Consider the following 19,438-nt stretch of genomic DNA (forward strand, 5'->3'; position numbering starts at 1 on the left):
GAGAAGAGAAGGAAACGAAAAAATTGAGAGATCTTCAGGGAAAAATAGCCTTCTCGCTCCCTCGACCCAAAACTGAGCTCTGAAGTCCGACTGACCTTCCAGCGTGCTGTTATGTGCGTGATAATATTTGTGTGACCTACTCCTTTGCTGAATTCCCAGAATCTGTGTGAATCATTACTTTCACCACGGGGTATATCATCTGTAATATTTTAACCAAAGAATTTAAATTGCATTGTCTTCTGACATCAAGTCCCTACATTATTTCTTCTCTATTCTTTTATTAATCTTGCCCATCTTTAGTCTATCATTCCCCATTAGTATTAAATAGTGATTATTGTACCTACTATTGCCTGGATCATTGTACATATTATCCCACCGCTTACCCTCATGACTTCTCAACAGCGATTGCCTCTCTAATTGGGCTGAGTTTGATTCTTGTCCTTTTACGAGGACTTCAGGTTTGGTTTTGAGGATTTTTTTTTTCAATCGGGCCATTAAGGCAGATAAAACCTCTTTGCTGAATAGGAGCCACTCATCACAAATGCAGGAATGTTTCCAGCTGGTGAGGCCTTCCTGGCAGGCTGGGAGATCATTTGCAAACAATGGGGTGTCGGGGTACCCCGTGAAAAGGGGTACATTCCAGAGGGCCCTGGACTCCATTCCCAACTGGCTGGTGTCTTCTCACCTCTGGGCCTCCATAAAAACATATACAATCTTCCCCCTACCGTATCTCTCACAAGGCCAGGAGGTGGGCATTGAGTTCCTTAGGAGATGCCAACATTATATTATACTGTAGGTTGCCAGTTTGGATAGAGGATTACAACTCACCTATCCACGTGTGCGAGCGCACGCGCGCGCGCACACACACACACAAGACTACTGCCTTCAAGACAGTCAGGCTCACCCCATGTAGTGTATCGTACTCTCCCAAGTGCTTAGTACAGTGCTCTGCACACAGTAAGTGCTCAATAAATCCAACAATGAACCCCAAATCCTTGTCATCTCCAGAGGCAAGGTTGGTCGTGTCAATTCCTGAAACGGACAGTAACGCAAGGTGCCGTCGTACACAGACACTACTCTCCTGGGACCTGAGAACCCGAGACTTCCAGGTGCAGCTCGCCATTAATCACATCACCCCAGCAATGTAAATATACAAAGTCTTTATTACACACAGTACAAGCACAACAGTGCCCCCTCTCCCCCACCATCCCCAAAGCAGGATGACTCTTACTGGTCTGCTGAGAAGAATCATCAGAGGTCTCTACTTCGTTCTCCTTTTCTGGGCTCCAGTGTGTGCTGTTAAATCAGGCTATTTATACCCCCCCCTATTTTGGTCGACTAATATCTATACTCAACTAGGGAGAACCTCTCTCTCTCTCTCCTCCCCCCTCCCGCCCCCCAATACCCTGCCAAGTCTCTTTTGCATTACATGACTGATTGGTCACAGATGCTTCGCTGCTGGTGAATGGAGAAAAGAAAGTTGAAAAGAAGCCCGGATGGAACAGCTCGCGAGCCAACTGAGTTGTAGTAAAGTACACTGGTTTATTTAGTTTGATATGTTTCTATACAGAATGCAGAAAACACATCTTCTTAAAATCATATATAAGGAAATAAAAACACATCAGTGGTTGGTGAACTTTTTTTTTAATACAAGATTTGCTCTCAACATTACAGTGTCTAGTGGCATAAACAGCCCTGGTGCTAACGGGAAGGAGGCTGGCTAGAATGGCATTATTATTATTATTCTGTTCACTGTCCCTTCGCCTCCAGTTTCTATGGTGACAGGTAGGCCCGGGCCTGACACGTTTGCGCATGGCCAGGACAGAATGGTGTGGGTTGCTAGGGGCAACGGCGCTGCTTGGAAGGCCTCTAACTCCAAGCCTTCAGTCTCGGGCTTAATTTTTTTTTTTTCGACAAGTTTGGGTCTGCTGGGGGTAATCAAAATGTAATCCTTCCAGTGCAGACACCAGCCCTTAGGCTCCTGGCTAGAGTATGCTGTGGGGGGGAACAGAGTCCCCTGCTCGTTCTGGTCTCCCATTCAAAATGTGGGCCTCTAATGGTTACCAAATGAGGTCCCGGTGGTGCGGAACATGACCGATTCTCTGCCTGGCTCTCTTGAAATGGAGACCAATTTTCCAGCTCCTAGAATATCTTCTTTGTCTCTTCCACAATGGCTGCACAGTGCCTTCCCTCAACTCCCACTCAGAAGACACAAAGGAGGGAGGGGCCCTTCCCTGTTGAATCGCATTCCCCGGGACAGAATGAGATTCCAGGTCGGTTAAAACCAGGGACAGAAAAATCCCACTGGGTAAGTAAACTTATGCAAGGGACACCACTTCGTATCTGCACTACAATTCCCTAACCCTCCATGCTCCCTCCAGGTGCAGATGCAAGCACCATGGTTGCAGAACTAAACAGGCGCCTAACAAGATCGGACATGTCATCTGCTTCTGGGAAGCAAAATCCCTTGAAGTAGTGAAAAAGCTCAGTAGAAAATGCCACCCCAGCACGTTCGAGGTGAAGGTCATTTTTACCCATTCACCCATTTGTGTCTAACTGGTCACATCAGCACACAAACATACTTTGCAAAACAGTCAATATGGCTTAAAAGTGTCTGCTTGGTGTGCAAAGTCAGTCAGAGTCTGCCCACCCCTCACTGGGGGAAGGAAACATTATTGCAAAGGGTTTTTCCTCCCCAAAATGTACCAAAAATAGCTCTCAATCGGTCGAGGAAAACAAAACAAACATGCTTAAAATGATTTAGTCCAAAGGAGAAAAACGGAAGCAAAGCAGGAGCCTACATAGCAGCCCCAAATTCACAGGATAAATATGTGAAAGTTAATTTTAAAAGAGCAAGAAACCTAGTCTTGGTTCTAGAATTTAGACAATTATGAGACCAAAAAAAAAAAATTAAAACAAAATAAAAAAAGAGCCAAGCAATCAGTCCCATTGAATCAATCAATACTAAGAAGCTAAGCTCGTACAAACTGCTGTAAGCGTTACCATTTTTAATAATTTTTAATAAAACAATTTGAGGCTGTATCAAAACTTTAGTAAAAAAATTAGATTTGAGAGTCCACTGATTTTTTACTATGAACTATTTCTGGCGCTTTCATTCCCAACCCCCACCTCCCCCCAACCCCCTCCTCCCCAACACACACCCCGGACGGCTTAAAGCGCGCCTGAGAGTCCAGAGAGGAGTCTGTAAGCCTTAGGAGCCAGAAAGAAGGGATGAGATGCTGTTTGACTACTACTGCCAAGGATTCGATAAAGTGAGGAAATAGCATCACACTACATAAAAATATTGCATCTTTACCAAAATGTCCTCCACTGAGTGTTTCAAAAAACTATGGATTTCTTTTTTTTTAAAAAAAAAAAAAGGTCAATGTACTCTAAATCCATATCTGTTTCCAGGAATTCTTTCACTGTGAGCCTGTTAACAACGCTTCCATGGAGCTCCAGGGTCACCTGAGGCAATAGCAACCTTGCTGCCCCACCTTTTTGCGCTACATTTAGATCCGACAACTAAAAATCCTTTAACGTTTCAATGCTTGCTTCAGGACAGAGGGCAAGTCTGAGACCACGGTGAAGCCACCTTTATAACTTGGGGGGTGGAGAGGAGGAGAGGAGGTTTGGGGAGGGGGATCAGGGAAGAGGACCACTGGGAGGTCTGTAACCTCACTCACATTAAGGTGCCAAGAGTTCTCTCTGCAACTGACCAGACACGCCCCCAAATTAGTCTCTGCCTAAACAGAGGAACAAGGTTTACATTATGTGAAAAAATAGGATTCCTTTGATAAAAAATACACTGTCCCTTGGTCGTCTCTTAACTAGATTTGAAACACCCTTGGAGCTTATTTTTAGCAAAGCAGTTTCCCCCACCCCTTCCCCACCCAAAAACTATACATACAAGTTTAGGTAAACAGCAGATTAAATGTAAAAACGTAACATTAACTTCCGAAAGTCCTTTGAATTTAATTTTTAGGCTACTGTTTTTCATGTTACATCCTGCAGCTAGACACACGTGAATAGAAAAAACAGTACAGTTAGTGTTAAAGGCAAACAGCAGAGAACCAGAGCGCCCACCCCAGTGCTGCCTGCAAGTTCAGAAGATTTCCCCGCCACCTCCCCCGCCCCCACCCCCCGCCCCACTCGACTTGGTTGGTTTTCAGAAGCCTGCCGTCGGAAATACTTGAGCGAAGAAATTTCTATGAACAAACAAAAGCTGTTAGGCCAAAAATAAAAATAAAAAAGTCCCAAAAGTTCCACAGCCACTTTGGGGTCAGGTATTAAGAACAGGAGGAGGAAGAGGAGGAGGCGGAGGAGGCTTTCGTTCAGGACCTGTGTGTGTTTGGGGGGTTGGGGAGGGGATTTGGGTGTTGATTTCTGGTTGGCAATGACTTGCAGGCCATCAATCCCTATAGACAACACTGGTGTGGAACTACAGGTCCCGTCCCCCAAAGACCCAATCTCTACGTTAAGGGGGAACGTACGGAGGGGGTGACCGGTAGGGGGTCATGTTCTTCGGGCGGGAACCTTTGCCCTCCATGGGTGCAGTGAAAGGTGGGGGGGGTTGGTACGGAGGGGCATTGGGGTCTTCATCCCTCAGTGGAGTATACTCCCCTATGGTATCCTGGTTCAATGGGGTGGTCTCTGGCATGTTCTGGTTTGGGTATTCTGGAGGCGGAAGGGGGGCCTTTTCCTCCTGAAGGATCAGAGGCATGCTGGAGGAGGGAGGAGGCTTCGAGTCATCAAGCTCGTCGGCAAAAATGATCGGCACGCCTTTCTTGATGAAGGTCGCCTGGTCCTCAATGGTTAGCTTGCCCTTTCTCTTCTTGCGGTAACAGATCATAGCGATGATCCCGGCGATGAGCAGGATAGCCGCCACCACCACGGCGGGGATGACGGTATGGAGGTACACGTCATCTTCGCTGCTCTTCTCCGGGTCCTTCTCCGTCACCACCGTCGGGGGTGCTTCCGAGGGGACCTTCCGGACGGCCGTGACGGGAATGAACTGAATGTGCCTGCAGCTACCTGAGCCCGTCACCGAAATGCTCAAGGCGCTGAAGTCTGGGTCCAGGGCGTTGGAGAAAACCGGGCGAGGCTTCCCGTCATCCTCCGAGATCCTCTTGCTCATACTTTGGATCTGTTCCTTTGGGCAGGGATCCAGAGGCAAGGTGTTGTTCGTCCACTCGACGACGATGGAGCCTCTCGTGATGTTCTGCAGGGTAATGGTGCTGCTGTTTCGGTCCCCAAACGCAAAAGCCAATTTCTTCACCAGGGTAATTTTTTTATGGATGTCGTCCACCACTGAGGCGGGGTCGCCCTGGAACCTGGCCTTAAAGTGAACTGGAGCCTTGTCACCGTGAGGTCGCTTGTGGACGTGGATTTCAAAAGCATCCACGGCAGACAGGCCACCTTTATCTGTAGCGTGCATGAAGTACTCGTGCTTGCCTACGTGATTGTTGTCCGGGAGCCCGTACATCAGTTGACTGTTGCTGTTAAACTGGACCCAGGACTTTTCCCCCACCATTTGCTGTTCTCGCAGCTTCAGAGTCAGTTTCAGCTTGTCCGTAGTGGTGTCTTCCTTATCATAGAAGGTATCCGATGGGATCTTCACTTCAAAGTAGGTGCCAACCCACGCATCTACCCTGTCGATGTGGTTCTTGAGCTCTGGGGGCTGATTGGGCTCGGAAACACGAGGGGGCCCGCTAGTTGTGGTGCGGATCCGAGTCGGGGTTGAGGCCGTTTCCAGTTTGGTGATGGGGGCTTTGGTTGTGACGCGGGGCGCGGGCCGCGGGGTTCTGGGTTTTTTGGTGGGTCGTCGCGTGGTGGTGGTGGTGGAAGAATCCGTCGTAGAGGGGGTGGCTGGTTTCAAGGTGGTTATTCTCGGTTTCTTGGTGGTCGTACTGGGTGGAGTGGCGACTGCGGTAGGCTCCACGTAGCCCGGAATGGTCATCGTTGGACGAATCTGCCCAGGAACGGTACTGGTCGTTTCCACCACTCTGGTTGGCTGAATTGGTCCCAGGGTCGGGGTCTGAACGATGGCGCCTCGCGTGCGAATAGTAACCGTGGGTTTCCCAGGAACCGGGTCTCGTACTGGCGGTGCCGTTGTTTCGGTAGGAGGAGCAATGGCTGGGGAAGTGGGCGTGGGGACGATTCTAGTCGGCGGTTCTTGGAGGGCAGTGGTGGGGGGTCCGATGGCGGTGACCGGGGTAGGTGTAGCGTTGATCTGTCTCCTTATCCTTTTGGGCAGGTGGGGTTTCTTGTTCGCGATGTGCCAGCCTACGACTGGGTAGCCGAGCTGGGCAGACATCGTGCCTTCTTTAGCCGGGGCTTCGACACTGCTGATGTTGGGGACGCTATTCTGGTTCAAGGAGCAGCCAAGCTTCCACGACAGTAAGGCTCCATTCTCTACCACTTTCTTTGCGTTTCCTGGGCCAGCCATGAAGGCTGACATATCGAACAATCTGTTATTTACAACGGGAACCAGTTTCATGTTGTGAAGTTCGACTTCCGAAAAGCTCCTCATCCTGTTCAAAAGTTCAACCCGCTGCTTTGGTGTCATTTTTGTTAAATCGGCATCCAGAATTACCGTCAGGATAGTCACTGGCTCATCTGCCCCACACACGAATGGAACAGCCTCATTCAGATCTTGTGATGCCACCCTAACTGACTGAGGCTCATTGTGGTCTTCAGGATAAACCTCAATGGAAAAAACATTTGTGGCTTGGGGCACATAGCTGCCATTGGATGCCAACTGCATTGCATTGACTGAAATGTAATGGACGCCCTTGTCTGTATCAAGGGGAAGACCTTCCAGCATCCGGGTCTCTGGTTCCCAGTGCAACCAAGACGGCAGCGTGTCTTTCCCAGCTTCTGACATCTGTAGAGGGAGGTAGAAACGGATAGGGGAAAGGAGAGATGTTGGGGGCGGGGGGTGGGGGAAATGAGAAAGAGAGGGGGAGGAGAGAGAGAGAACAAACACGTTATTTTAGCCATTTATCAGGGTTAGAAATAATTAAAAACAATTAACCATAATTCAAATTTAAGTCTACGCATTTTAACAGTGCTTAATAAACCCTAGCCAGGACCAACATTTCTGCTCTATAAAGAAGATACTAAAGAGTCATCCGAGCTGGATACACCAGCCTAAAAAAGACAGACGCTGACTGAATAGAGTAGTTCAACCATTATTTTAAAATACTTCTTTGACGGGGGTCACTTCTAAACTTTCATGCTCTTAATGTGCACCCACAACTCAAGGGGTGAGCATGTCATATTTTAGAAAAGGCACAGTCTTTTTGATGATCTGCCCTGTTAAGTCATGAGGAGAAATGGGGCTTTTAAGGGCAGAGGGTTAACAATGACATCCAGCCCATCATTTCCCCTCCAAGAGAATCTCCCCTTTGCTGGAAAAGTCGTGCGGGGGAGAAGAAAGATGTGGCCTGCCTTCATTCCATCTGGTACATGGAAAGAAAACAAGAACATAATTTTTGTAACCATCTGTGATGGTCTGTCTCTGTCTGTGCAAATGTGTCTTACCTATTTTAAGAGGCGTGCTTCTTGAGGGAAGGAATTTGGTATTTTTAAGTTACATACGGTGCCCAGCACGTTGTGGGCCCTCAAGCAGCAAAATACAGGCCAAATGTTCTGTAACGATTTTTTTTTGTTTGTTCGCCATTTGCTTGGCAATTTGAAATACAATAGAGTGCTCATGAATCTGAATGAGAGCAAAGAGATATCCATTTTTCAAAAGTAAACGTGTGGTCATTTTTGCCAGTGAATAATTTTACGGTCCTTACGATGGTATAAATCTAATGTTCTCCCCTTTGGGCTCTTCCACAAGTATCAATATCATCAGCATCTCCTGAGCATCTACTGGGGGGCAGAGTACTGTACTAGGTCCTTGGGAAGAACAATAAGAGTAGAAGACATGGTCCCTGCCCTTGAGGAGCTTACAGTCTAATGGGAGAGACAGGCAGACACAGAGTATTCATACGACAGGAAAGAAAGAGAAAACACAAGTACAACTCATGACCAAAAAAGTGAACAAACAAACCAAAGAGAATAAATAAGTCAGTATAATGGATAAGCGTTTAGGGTAGCTGATGGGATAATCTAATCTAAGAGGTGAGGATTAGATAGGGAATGTGTCTTAGAGGTGATTTTTTTTTTAGGAAGGTCTTGAAGGGGGGGTGAAATGTGGCTTGGCAGATTTAGGGGGTGGAGGAGTGAGTCCCTTGAAGGAGATGAGTGTGTACTGTGAGTCAGACAGGAACATTTCAGCGAAAATTTCAAAGTATGACTTCAATTCCATTTCAGTCGGGGACTTGAATAATCTCTTTTATTGCTGGACCTCTAAGGGTGACAATATCCACAGAAAACATCACTATCAGAACCACAACCAAAGCAGGGCACCCTTTATCCGAAACTCTACACTGCATCTACTTGAAATCTAATGTCAGATCACCATCCTCCTGACTGGAAGTGCCAACAGTGACAATGTGGAAGGAATTTCACTCTCCATAAAACATGATCTCATACACAAGTAACTTCAAAGACCTGCAAATCCCTAAAATGCACCCTGTTCTCTCTTCCATTTAAACTCAAATACAAGGGAGATGTTATCAACTGTCTGATCTCAATAGGGTTATCTGTATCTACTTTTTTTGGTTGTTACAAAAATGCTTAATCCACCATACCTAATTATCATCATAAATCCAAAGCAGCTTGGCCTAGTGGAGAAAGCCCAGGCCGGGGAGTCAGAGGACCCGGGTCCGGCTCCACCACTTGCCTGCTGTGCTCCCTGGAGCAAGACACTTTGCTTCTCTGTGCCTCAGTTTCCTCCATTGAAAAATGGGGATTCAATACCTGTTCTCCCTCCTACTTAGATTGTGAGCCCCAATGGGACAGGGACTGTTTATGACCTTATTAACTTGTATTTACCCCTGAGCTTATAACAGTGTTTGGCACACTGTACGCACGGAACAAATACCATTACTAGTATTAGGAACGGTATAACTAGACTGTAAACTAGACTTTAGTCTCATTGTGGGTGGGGAATGTGTCCGTTATATTGTACTCTCAGTACAGTGCTCTGCACACAGTAACCGCTCAATAAATACGATTGAGTATTCTTATTCAATCCTAATTTGAAATGACATTACCCTATTTAGAAAGTAGAAAGTTAGTGAAAATTGCCTGTGGTAAATGGCACCTAGAAAAAATATAAGACAGACTATCTTTGGCATCTAAGGAGCAAGACAGAAAAAGGTGAATGAGCTTCTCCTTTGGTCTTATGTGTTTTTTTCTGAGAGCCCTCATATTAATTGTTCCCCATGAGTCCACACACATACTTCTAGTCATAAATACCATGTGAGAGATGGGGAGAAGCCCCAAAACTCGATCACACTCCCCTAGAACTGCAATGTGGGATGAACATTTCATATTTCCCAAAAGGAAGAGATTTGACAGCCATTTTCTTCATTTGTTGAGAAGTTCTTAAGTTGTTCTGAAATGTCAGCCAACAGACTGCATGTTTCACTTTGCCAATCATGTTAGAGGGCCTTTGCTTTCCCTGCAACCGTTTGTCATCAGCCCAGCTGACATCCTGAAACTGGGCCAAGGGGCTTCCCCTTCCTCACCCAAAAGTCAAAGCCACATGGGCAAGGCTACACTAGTGGCTCCTTGGCCTACCAGCAGACCACTGACATCCAAACAGTACAACAAAGCGTAGCACACCAAATATGGTCCTAAATCAGGAGACCAGCCAGGTTCATTGGAATTTATGACAAAGGGACCTTTTCTAAGCATAATCTAAAGCCTCCCTCCTAGCCTATTTGTCCAGAGCACACAACTCCGGGGATCCTACATGAAGTAGTATTAGTATGCCCCCTTGTCTTTGAAACCCACCTCATTTTCAGAGGAAATCCTTTGGACAACCTACATGTCCTCTACCACCATTTTGGTCAAGGTCCCACCTGACCCTTATTAAGCTGCAAAATACGAGAAGTGACTCATTGCATATCTAAGTATATGATGATCACCAATACATGCTACCATTAGATGGATGAAAATGTTAGTCACAGGGGCAAGGCCATGGTAATGTGAATGTTAGTACCTTTTTGTTTGGTCACAACTGCCCAATGGACCTCTCTGCAAGAAGTACCTTGAAACCTAACACTTCAATCAAGCAAAATAACTACTCCCTTCAGGGGAACTGACAGGAAGCCCAAGAGGGCTTCTCAACTGTGTGTAGGCAGAGGATGTTTTCTAACAAGAGTGCCAGAATGGTTTCCCCTTTGTAATGGTAGACACCCTTCTTCTACCTTAATGTATGCTTCTCTTAGAGATTGCTGTCAGGATGGGTTTGCAGCAGTCGGATGCAGATCTGTGATTAAGCTTTTCTGAATAAGGGCGCATTCCCATTTCTCTGAAATTTTGCAAAGTTCATGCATATTTCATCATCAGGGGATTATTGTACATGGTGGTGGTGGTGGGGGTTCCCATATACTCAAATCTGCCTCGAAAAAGCTCACCTCCGCTTCGACGAGCTGAGACTGGACTTGAGAAAAAGCAGCTCTAATGCAGCTGAGAGGTATGAGACGGTGGGGATGGGAGCACTGCTCTACCTTCTTCCTCTCAACACTCCAGCAACCTAACTTTTGGTACAGAACTACAACCTACTGGACAGGTCACCAACTGTCCCATTTTTCAATGCAACAAGACATATAAGGGAAGGGCCCCAGCTTCCCCAAGAGCTAATCCACCTTCCGGCACCATCGTATCGTGACCACCTCCACTGTTTTGCTGACCAATCAAACCTTTACTGACTTCGTAAATTCAGGATGTTGCACATCCTGGCCCAACACAATTGCAATAGAATGACACATAAAACTCTTTTAGAGTTAGGAACAGGATCTTTTTTAAAAAAATTCAAAAATCCTCCATTTTGGATTTATTGTTTTTTTCCCCACCGAAGCACAGCAAGCTCAAATGCTAAACTTCAAAATTCCGGAGAAAAAAGTTGCCTGCTGCTGAGGAAAGCAACTTGAAGAAAACTCTTGCTGTTGAAAGAAACACATTTCTATGTCGCACAGTAACAGTTAACAGCAGCAATTTGAGTCATCTCATCAGTAACAACATTCTCCCATTATCTTCCACCCACAGATAGATTTAACTTTCTGGGGAGGCAAATGCTAGCAGCATTCAGCTGAGCACCAACCACTGCCACAAGCACCTTGAATTTCTAAAGCATCTTTCTTCCAAAGAGCTCAAAACATTTTGGATAACATTCAATTCAGGCACTGGCCATGTTTTCAGATTGCCAAGCCAAAGGGAGGACGGAGGACGTGGGGGTAGAGGACACCCAGTCCCTAGCTGGGACCATGATGGCTTGGCAGTCACCCCCGGTTGGGCTTTCTGGGCTGCAAAGGTCACCCACTGCTCCTTGGGTCTTTGGCTGCTGCTCCTGACCTTTCTGACTTCCATGCGGCCTCACGCCAGAATCCCGCCCCACCCTACACCACTTCCTGGGCTCCACCCTGTTGCTCTTCTCTCCATTGGCCATCTCTGCCTCCACATGGAAGCCAGAAAGGGGCAAAAATGAGGAGAGAAGGGACCCAAGCTACGGCCAGAGCCTGACAAGTTAGCCAGGTTGGCTCAGTGGAGCTACACACTTGAGGTGGCTCAGTGTGGGTTCTTGGCTAGACCTGAGGCGGCCCAAAGGCGCTCAAACCAATGCTAACATCCTTGTCAGCTCAGCCCCGCCCAATCCAATTCTGACCCATGGGCCAAGTATGTGCTCACCCCTGCCCTAGACTATGACACAATGAATAATAAAGACTCAGTAATGATAGCCATGTCATCTTTTCCATTTCCCCCATCTCCATTTTCCTTCTTCTCTCTGCTTTACCCTTTTCATGCCCTGCTCTCTTTTTTCAGTTTTTAAATGTTAATGACCTTCTTAATAATCCAAAGGGCGGCTCCTAACCCAGTTTCCCTGCTCTGCCTTCTGCAAGGGACAGCCAGAATCTGGTCTAGTCCTTGGGGTCTTGTGACGCTGGACAGTGACCCCAAGAGGAAAATCTGAGGAGACCTTTACAAACAGTACACAAGGGAGGCAGTCATATCTAAAGGGCGGGCCACTGACCTTCCAGGCAGGAGACACTGGTGCCATTCTCGGCTTCGCCAGGGACTCACTGAGTCACCTCAGGCAAGTCACTTCTCCTCCAACCTTTCTCCTTTATCAGGGTCCCAGGTTGTCATCTGATGTAACGAGCTAGTGTCTGAAAGGTGCTTTGGAACTCCAGGGAGGTTCGGTGGACGCTGAGCTCAGAAAGCATTAGCCCCGGGTACCTCTCAAGGGAGTGCCGAACCCTGGGCAGCACCCTGTAGAAAGAATGCTTCTGCTAAAGCCCCACTGGAAGTTGGAGAAAACAGGCTGGTACTAGAGGAATGTGGCCAGACCTCTGAATTATTTCAGGACCTGTCCATTTCCAGGCACACAATAAGGGACTGCAGTTGCTAGGGAACAGGAGATAGAAGCAGAGTGACCTAATGGAAGGAGTATGGGGCCTGGGGACAGAGGACCTGGGTTCTCCTCTGGGCTCAGCCATGTGCCTGCTTGGATAACCTTGGGCAGGTCACTTCACTGGGCCTCAGTTTCCTCATCTGTAAAATGGGGATTCAATCCCTGCTCTCCATCCTACTTAGATGGTGAGCATCACATGGGACAGGGACTGTGTCTGTCCTGATTAATTTGTATCTACCCCAGTGCTTAGTACAGTGTTTGGCACACAGTAAGTGCTTAACAAATACCACAATCATTTTTATTATAATACCAGGAATCATTTCACTTCTCTAGATATGCATTTTAGAAAAGTTCCCCAAACTAAACTGAGATCAAGAAATAAACAGTAATGATGCCTACAGACTCTAACCCTAACTCTCTATTCTCACTCCCTGCAGCTTTTTCTCCTGTGTTCTTATGCCCTAATGTTACACAAAATGGCTTCTTGCTTGGGTATTCTTCCCCTACAACCTCTGAAAGAGTCATCCAAAGGCTTTTGTCACTTAAGTTTGCCACTTATTTCCATCTAAGTCATATAAAAGCAAGGCCCAAAGAAGAACTTTGGTAAATTTAGGGCCTCTCCCTACCAGAGTAGGGAGTAGAAACATTGGGGTAGCCAAAGCTAGGGGACTTGTTCGTAGCACTATACTCAGTGCTGGAATACATAGAAGATAATCAGACCAGACACAGTCCCTGTCCCGCAGGGGACTCACAGTCTAAAAGGGGGGTGGGGAGGACAGGTATTGAATCTCCTTTTTGCAGATGAGCAAACTGAGGCCGAGAGAAGTTAAGTGACTTCCCCAAGGTCACACAGGAGGCAAGTGGCAGAGAAGGGATTAGAACTCAGGTCCCCTGACCCTCAGACCCATGCTCTTTCCACTAGGTCATGCTGTTGGCCTTGTGTTAGAGAAGGAAGTCCTGGGAGGTCATTGCCCTAGGAAAGTAACCGCTACTCCCTAATAGTGAGGAGGGCTGGGAAGTCCAGCACAGGATCATGGGCAAACCAAGAATGGTTGGACTGATTACACCTGTGTGGAACTGATGCTAAAAGACTGCACTCTCCTTGAGGGACAGGGATTGTGTATTCTCACTCCATTGTACTCTCCCAGAGCATTTAATACAGTCTTCTGCACAGATTAGGCACTCAATAAATACTATCAATAAACTCATTTTGCAAGTAATATGATGTTTGAATCTGGTTTCCACCTGTAAGTTTCACGTTCATTCATTCACTCATAACTACTGAGCGCTTATTGGGTGCAGAGCACTGTACTAAGTGCTTGGGAGAGTACAATACAACAATAAACAGACACATTGCCCACAGTGAGCTTCACGTTCCCGGCCTACAAAAGCACAGTACAATCCAGAATCTTAAAATAACTAATTTACCTGAAGTCCTTTGAGATTCTCAGAAGAAAGACCTTCAACAAAAACAGATATTTGGTGGTGTATGCAAGGAGCAGCAGATATGGAAACTGCTGGTTAAAATCATGAAACACAAAGGGAGTTACTTAAAAGCATAGTTTCGTGCGAAGACAGGAACCGTACAGAGAAGCTATTATCTTTCAAGAAAACAGGTACCTTAGTGATGAGGGGGAAGTGTGCGCTGCACACAGTAGGCACTTAAATGCTGAGAATGATGTTTGCGATGTCTCCTCTACCCTGAAAAACTATATTAACGTATCCCAACAGTGATTAAGAAAAATTCCAAGAAAAGCCCTTTGGAAAAGTAACTGGGCGGTGTGCCCCTAACGCAGACTCTGGATTCTAAAGGAGAAATAGCAGAGGTCATGACTATTAGAGTGATTGTAAGGATTTGCCAATAGAGAGCGGGGCTTTTAACCAAGGTCCGGGGTCAGAGCTGTTCTGTCACAGGCTGAGGTAACTGTGTGGTCCTGCTAGATTCTGTTGGTCTGCGACTAGCCAAATGACACAAGAGACAATGAAAGGTGATCTTAAGAATAGGCTTATGAACGATGCGTAGTGACCACAATAAGCACAAATGGGCCTGTTGTCCAGGGCCTGTTGTCCATAGGTGCCTTTAGAAGAGAAAGTTAGCGATTTTAGTATATTATTATTATTATGGTCTTTGTTAAGTGCTTACTATGTGCCAAGCACTGTTCTAAGCACTGGGGTAGATAAAAGGTAATCAGGTTGTCCCACGTGGGGCTCACAGTCTTAATCCCCATTTTTCAGATGAGGTAACTGGCACAGAGAAGGTAAGTGGCTTGCCCGAGGTCATACAGCAGACAAGTGGCAGAGCAAAGATTAGAACCCATGTCCTCTCATTCTCAAGCCCGTGCTCTTTCCACTAAACCACACTGCTTCTCTACAGCTTACTCACACACGTTTGCCTTGATGCTTCTTGGTAATATATCTCCCCACACACCCTCTCTGTGCCTGAATTATTACTCTCCGAAGAGTCCATTAACCTGCTTCTAAACTTTGTGATCACTGGCTATCCCTTAGTGTTTTAAGACCTATTTGGAATAGTTTTAGGCCCACTTTTAACTTACTATACCCATATGCAGGACTCAAGTGTGCATGGTTATTCAATCATTTATTCGGATCACTGTAGTTATAAATATCTTTATGTTGGTCTCTTCTGTTACAGTCTCAAGTCCCTGTGGGCAGGGAATGTATCACTTCTTTATTCTGTACTTCCCAAGTGCCTAATAATAATAATAATGGCATTTATTAATCACTTACTATGTGCAAAGCACTGTTCTAAGCGCTGGGGAGGTTACAAGGTGATCAGGTTGTCCCACGTGGGGCTCACAGTCTTAATCCCCATTTTACAGATGAGGTAACTGAGGCACAGAGAAGTGAAGCAACTTGCCCAAAGTCACACAGCTGACAATTGGGCAATTTGAACCCATTTTCCTCTGACTCCAAAGCCCAGGCTCTTTCCACTGAGCCACGCTGCTTCTCTAAAAGTACACTGCATCCAGTGGGTGTCCAATGAACACTACTATTACCACTTATGCAAATTACATTATAAGAGCAGCTTTCTATTCTTGTGTTCAGAAACCAGCTGTCTGGCCACGAGTATTTTCAAATGCCCGATTCCTACTACCCCAAGAGAACTCAGATTTATCCAGGGTAGAAATAATCACACCATAGCTGCTCTGAGACAGCCTGCAGTTAGTATGCTAAATGCTAACTTCAAAGCTCACGTAGTTTTAGCGGATCTGGAAAGATTCCTTAACACAGTACTCCACAGACTGGGAAAAACTACTAGAGGATAGCAAAGGGAGGGCCCACAGAATTTTGATTCTTTGGAATTAGCATTTTGGCCCAGATGTTTGGAAATCTCTCATTATTAACATCAGTAATAAGGGACTTCTACAGAACCTTATATTTGCATTTTTATTACCTATTTCTCCTCCATGAAGTAGGTTCATATTGCTCTCATTTTACAGATGAGGAAACTGGATCATAGGGAGGTTAGGCGACTTGCCCAGGTCACACAGCAAGTAATAGCAGAGCTAAGATTAAAGCTCTTTCTGAGTTTCTGGTCCACTGCTCAGCCGTTCTGCCTCAGAGTCATGCTATCCTGCTCAAAAATGTAGGGTCCAGTGCCTTTTTACCTTGCAAGAGCCAAAGCTCTGCCTTTGGAGAGAAAGACTCAGGGACATCCAAGGAAAAATAGTGGTGGAAAGTGCCTCTTGGAACTTTTGCCTTCAAAGTTTAGCCAAAACAATAGCTCAGCACTCCCAGTTATAAGTAGTTTTAGAAAACATGAACTGATAAGATGCTACTAAAATTGAACAAATAAATCTAAGCAAATCAAGACTTCCAGGGACTTCACACGCTGGGCTTTTTAGTGGCCTTGCCAATGGGCTGACCAGCCTATAAAGACCAAGAACAGGGCCCAGTTCATTTCCAAGTCTACAGATCCTCTACAGACTCGTTCATTCATTCAATCGTTATTTATTGAGCACTTACCGTGTGAAGAACACTGTATGAAGCACTTGGGAGAGTACAATATAACATATTCCCTGCCCACAACAAGCTTACAGTCCACAGATCTCTTGAGAAAGTGGACGTGCAAATTAGAGCGGTTAACTGGCTGGGACTTCCCCTCTTCTCCCCCGGCAACCCAAAGGCAGTGAAAGAGTGAGACTTTTAAACTACCTCCCAGACTTAGCATGGTTACTTAGCTTTTTCAGGCTCAAGGTACTCACTACCATAAACAGCATTGAGAGTGAGTGAGGGTAAATGAACCTGGGCGATAGACTTAAAAAGGCAATTTCTATGGAGGGCCAGTTTCCTTGTGATATCAAAGAGCCTAAGTATGCTGCCTTTCAGGATACAGTTCAAGGCTCACTTGAAAATAAGCACCACAGGAGCACTTCATCACCTTTGAGAGGCAGTGTGGTCTAATGGGTAGAGCCCGGGCCTGGGCATCAGAAGGACCTGGGTTCTAACCCCGGCACCATTATTTGTCTGCTGTGTGACCTTGGGCCAGTCACTTCACTTGTCTATGCTTCAGTTACCTCATCTGAAAAATGGGGATTAAGATTGATCACCCTGTGTCCAGCTTGATTCACTTGTATCTACCCCAGTGCTTAGTACACTGCTTGGCACATACAAAGTACTTAAATACCATAAATAATAATTATTGTATTTGTTAAGTGCTTACTATGTGCCAGGCACTGTTCTAAGCACTGGGGTAGATACAAGATAATCAGATTGGACAGAGTTCCTGGTTCCACAAAGGGCTCACAGTCTTAATCCTCCATTCTACAGATGAGGGAACTGAGGCACAGAGAAGTGAAGCGACTTGCCCACGGTCCCACAGCTGACAAGTGGCAGGGTGGGGATTAGTACCCAGGTCCTTCTGAGTCCCAGGCTTGTGTTCTCTCCACTAGGCCATGCTGTTTCTCTAAAAACAGACAAACCATAATAAAACAAACACAATTTTTCATGATTAATCTGGTCGTGAAGTCTTCAGAACAGATAGCCTTCTCTGGCACCAATGCCTGCCAAGCAGCAGGGCATAGTGGACAGAGCACAGGCCTAGGAGTCAGAGGGTTATGAGTTCTAATTCCAGCTCAGCTGTCTGTCTGCTATAGGACTGTGGGGCTAGTCACTTCACTTCTCTGGACCTGAGTTACCCATCTGTAAAGTGGGGATTGAGACTGTGAGCCCCATGTGGGACAGGGACTGTGTCCAGCCCAATCTGTTTGTATCTACCCCAGTGCTTAGCACAGTGCCTGGATTAACTAATACCATCATCATCATTATTATTATTACTACTATCCTACCCACCTCCACGGACTGTAAAGGCAGAAAAAGAGGTCTTCCTGGGCCCCAACAGAGTCAAGTATTGAGATGGAGAGAGAGGTTGAATAGTGCCTGTTTAGTGCTCCATCTCCATTCAGTCAATGGAAAAGTTTCTAATTTTTTTTTTGGGGGGGGGGGGGGGAAGGGGAAGGGGAGAGGGAGAGAGAGAAATGGGCTGCTGTGAGGAGAAAGCCAGGTGGCAAAATCTGCCAGTTGACATGGAAAGCAGCTGCCTAATTATCTCCAGATTGGTGAAACCTGCTAAATAGAATGGGACATTGTTTGTTTTGGGTTTTTTTTTAATCAACTACATGCTGCTGGACTGACAAAATTGATATAAAAGACTTGTCATTTCCCTAATGGAATGGATTTTTTGCTGTCCTTTCAGGGGAAGAGGATGTTAAATTAATGTTTGTAAATATGAGGCACTGCATCAGAAGGCTGGACCCTGCGATCACAATTTTCCAATGCACATGTGCCTAAATTGGGTAGAGTTTAAACCCCAAAAAGGATCCCAAACTTGTACTTAAAGAAAGATGACTAGAAGAGCTCACAGCCCTGTGCTAAAGCTCTGCCATGAGGTGGCCAGGAGTCGAAATACTTTCTCCTCATCATAACAGATCTGTCCTTGGGTGGTCATACTATCCACAGCCCTGTATACTACAATGTTGCCTCTACTACATTAACATCAAATGGACAACTGGAAACTTTCCTACTGACTCTAATTAAATTTAGCATCTGAACCCATCACCCTTCCCTAAGTTTGCATTTCTGCCTCCTGGTGAAAAGAACTGAGATTGGATAGGGGATTTTCAATTCCAGAGGAACCAGTGCTCAAATTTTCAGGGCAGTCCTTAAGACAACCACTGCCAAAACCCACCAATTATATCATGCCATTTTGTTACTCTCCTTTTACAGGTGAGGCCATTTAAAACCCAGAAAGCTTCTAAGATTTGCCCCAGGTCCTTTGACTCCCTGTCCTAATCCTGGCTCTGCCACTTATCTGCAGGGTGACCTTGGGCAAGTCACTTCTCTGTGCCTCAGTTTCCTCACCTATAAAATGGGGATTCAATCCTACTCCTTTCTAGACAAGGAGCCTCATGTGGGAGAGGGACTGCACCCAACCTAATTACATTGTATCTGCCCCAGCACTTATTACCTTGCATAGCACAAAATAAGCACTTAATACCATAATGATGACTTATGATGTCATAGTGTATTAGGAGCATTAGTTAGTATTGGAACTGAGAGGCTGCCATCAAGGTAGGCCAACTAAGGCGTTGACTAGGTTCCCTGGAGGACGCTGTGCTGGGGAGGTGGAAGAATTTCTAAAGGAATCTAAGGTAGCCTTAATTAGAACATTGTAAAACAATGCCTGGCAGGCCCAGCTCAGTGCTTAAGTGTTAACTGCTTGGTGGGGGGTTGCTTGTGTTGGCAGAGATGGGGACTCTTAGAAGGGCAGGTGTGGGGTTTGATGTTTTTGATGGCAAGTAGGGGCAAAGCTTCCTCAAGAGTCAGTCTTCTTTCTGCTTCCAGAAGGGATTGCTTGAGTTTTGCTGAGCTGGGAGGCGAGGC

General features: G+C 46.0%; 1 protein-coding gene across 3 annotated transcripts in view; it reads right to left on the reverse strand.

The window, feature by feature from the left end:
• Window positions 1-4,128: 4,128 nt before the first annotated feature.
• Window positions 4,129-19,438, reverse strand: part of DAG1 (dystroglycan 1) — a 107,224-nt gene continuing 91,914 nt past the window's right edge. For all 3 annotated transcript variants that reach the window (XM_038771869.1, XM_038771868.1, XM_038771870.1), the window contains one exon: window positions 4,129-6,886. In XM_038771869.1, coding sequence (XP_038627797.1) covers window positions 4,478-6,886 — 2,409 coding nt within the window. In that variant the 3' untranslated portion in view covers window positions 4,129-4,477. The remainder of the gene's footprint in view (window positions 6,887-19,438) is intronic.

This window comes from Tachyglossus aculeatus, chromosome X1, assembly GCF_015852505.1.
Source record: "Tachyglossus aculeatus isolate mTacAcu1 chromosome X1, mTacAcu1.pri, whole genome shotgun sequence".
In the NCBI taxonomy this organism is placed as follows: Eukaryota; Metazoa; Chordata; class Mammalia; order Monotremata; family Tachyglossidae; genus Tachyglossus; species Tachyglossus aculeatus.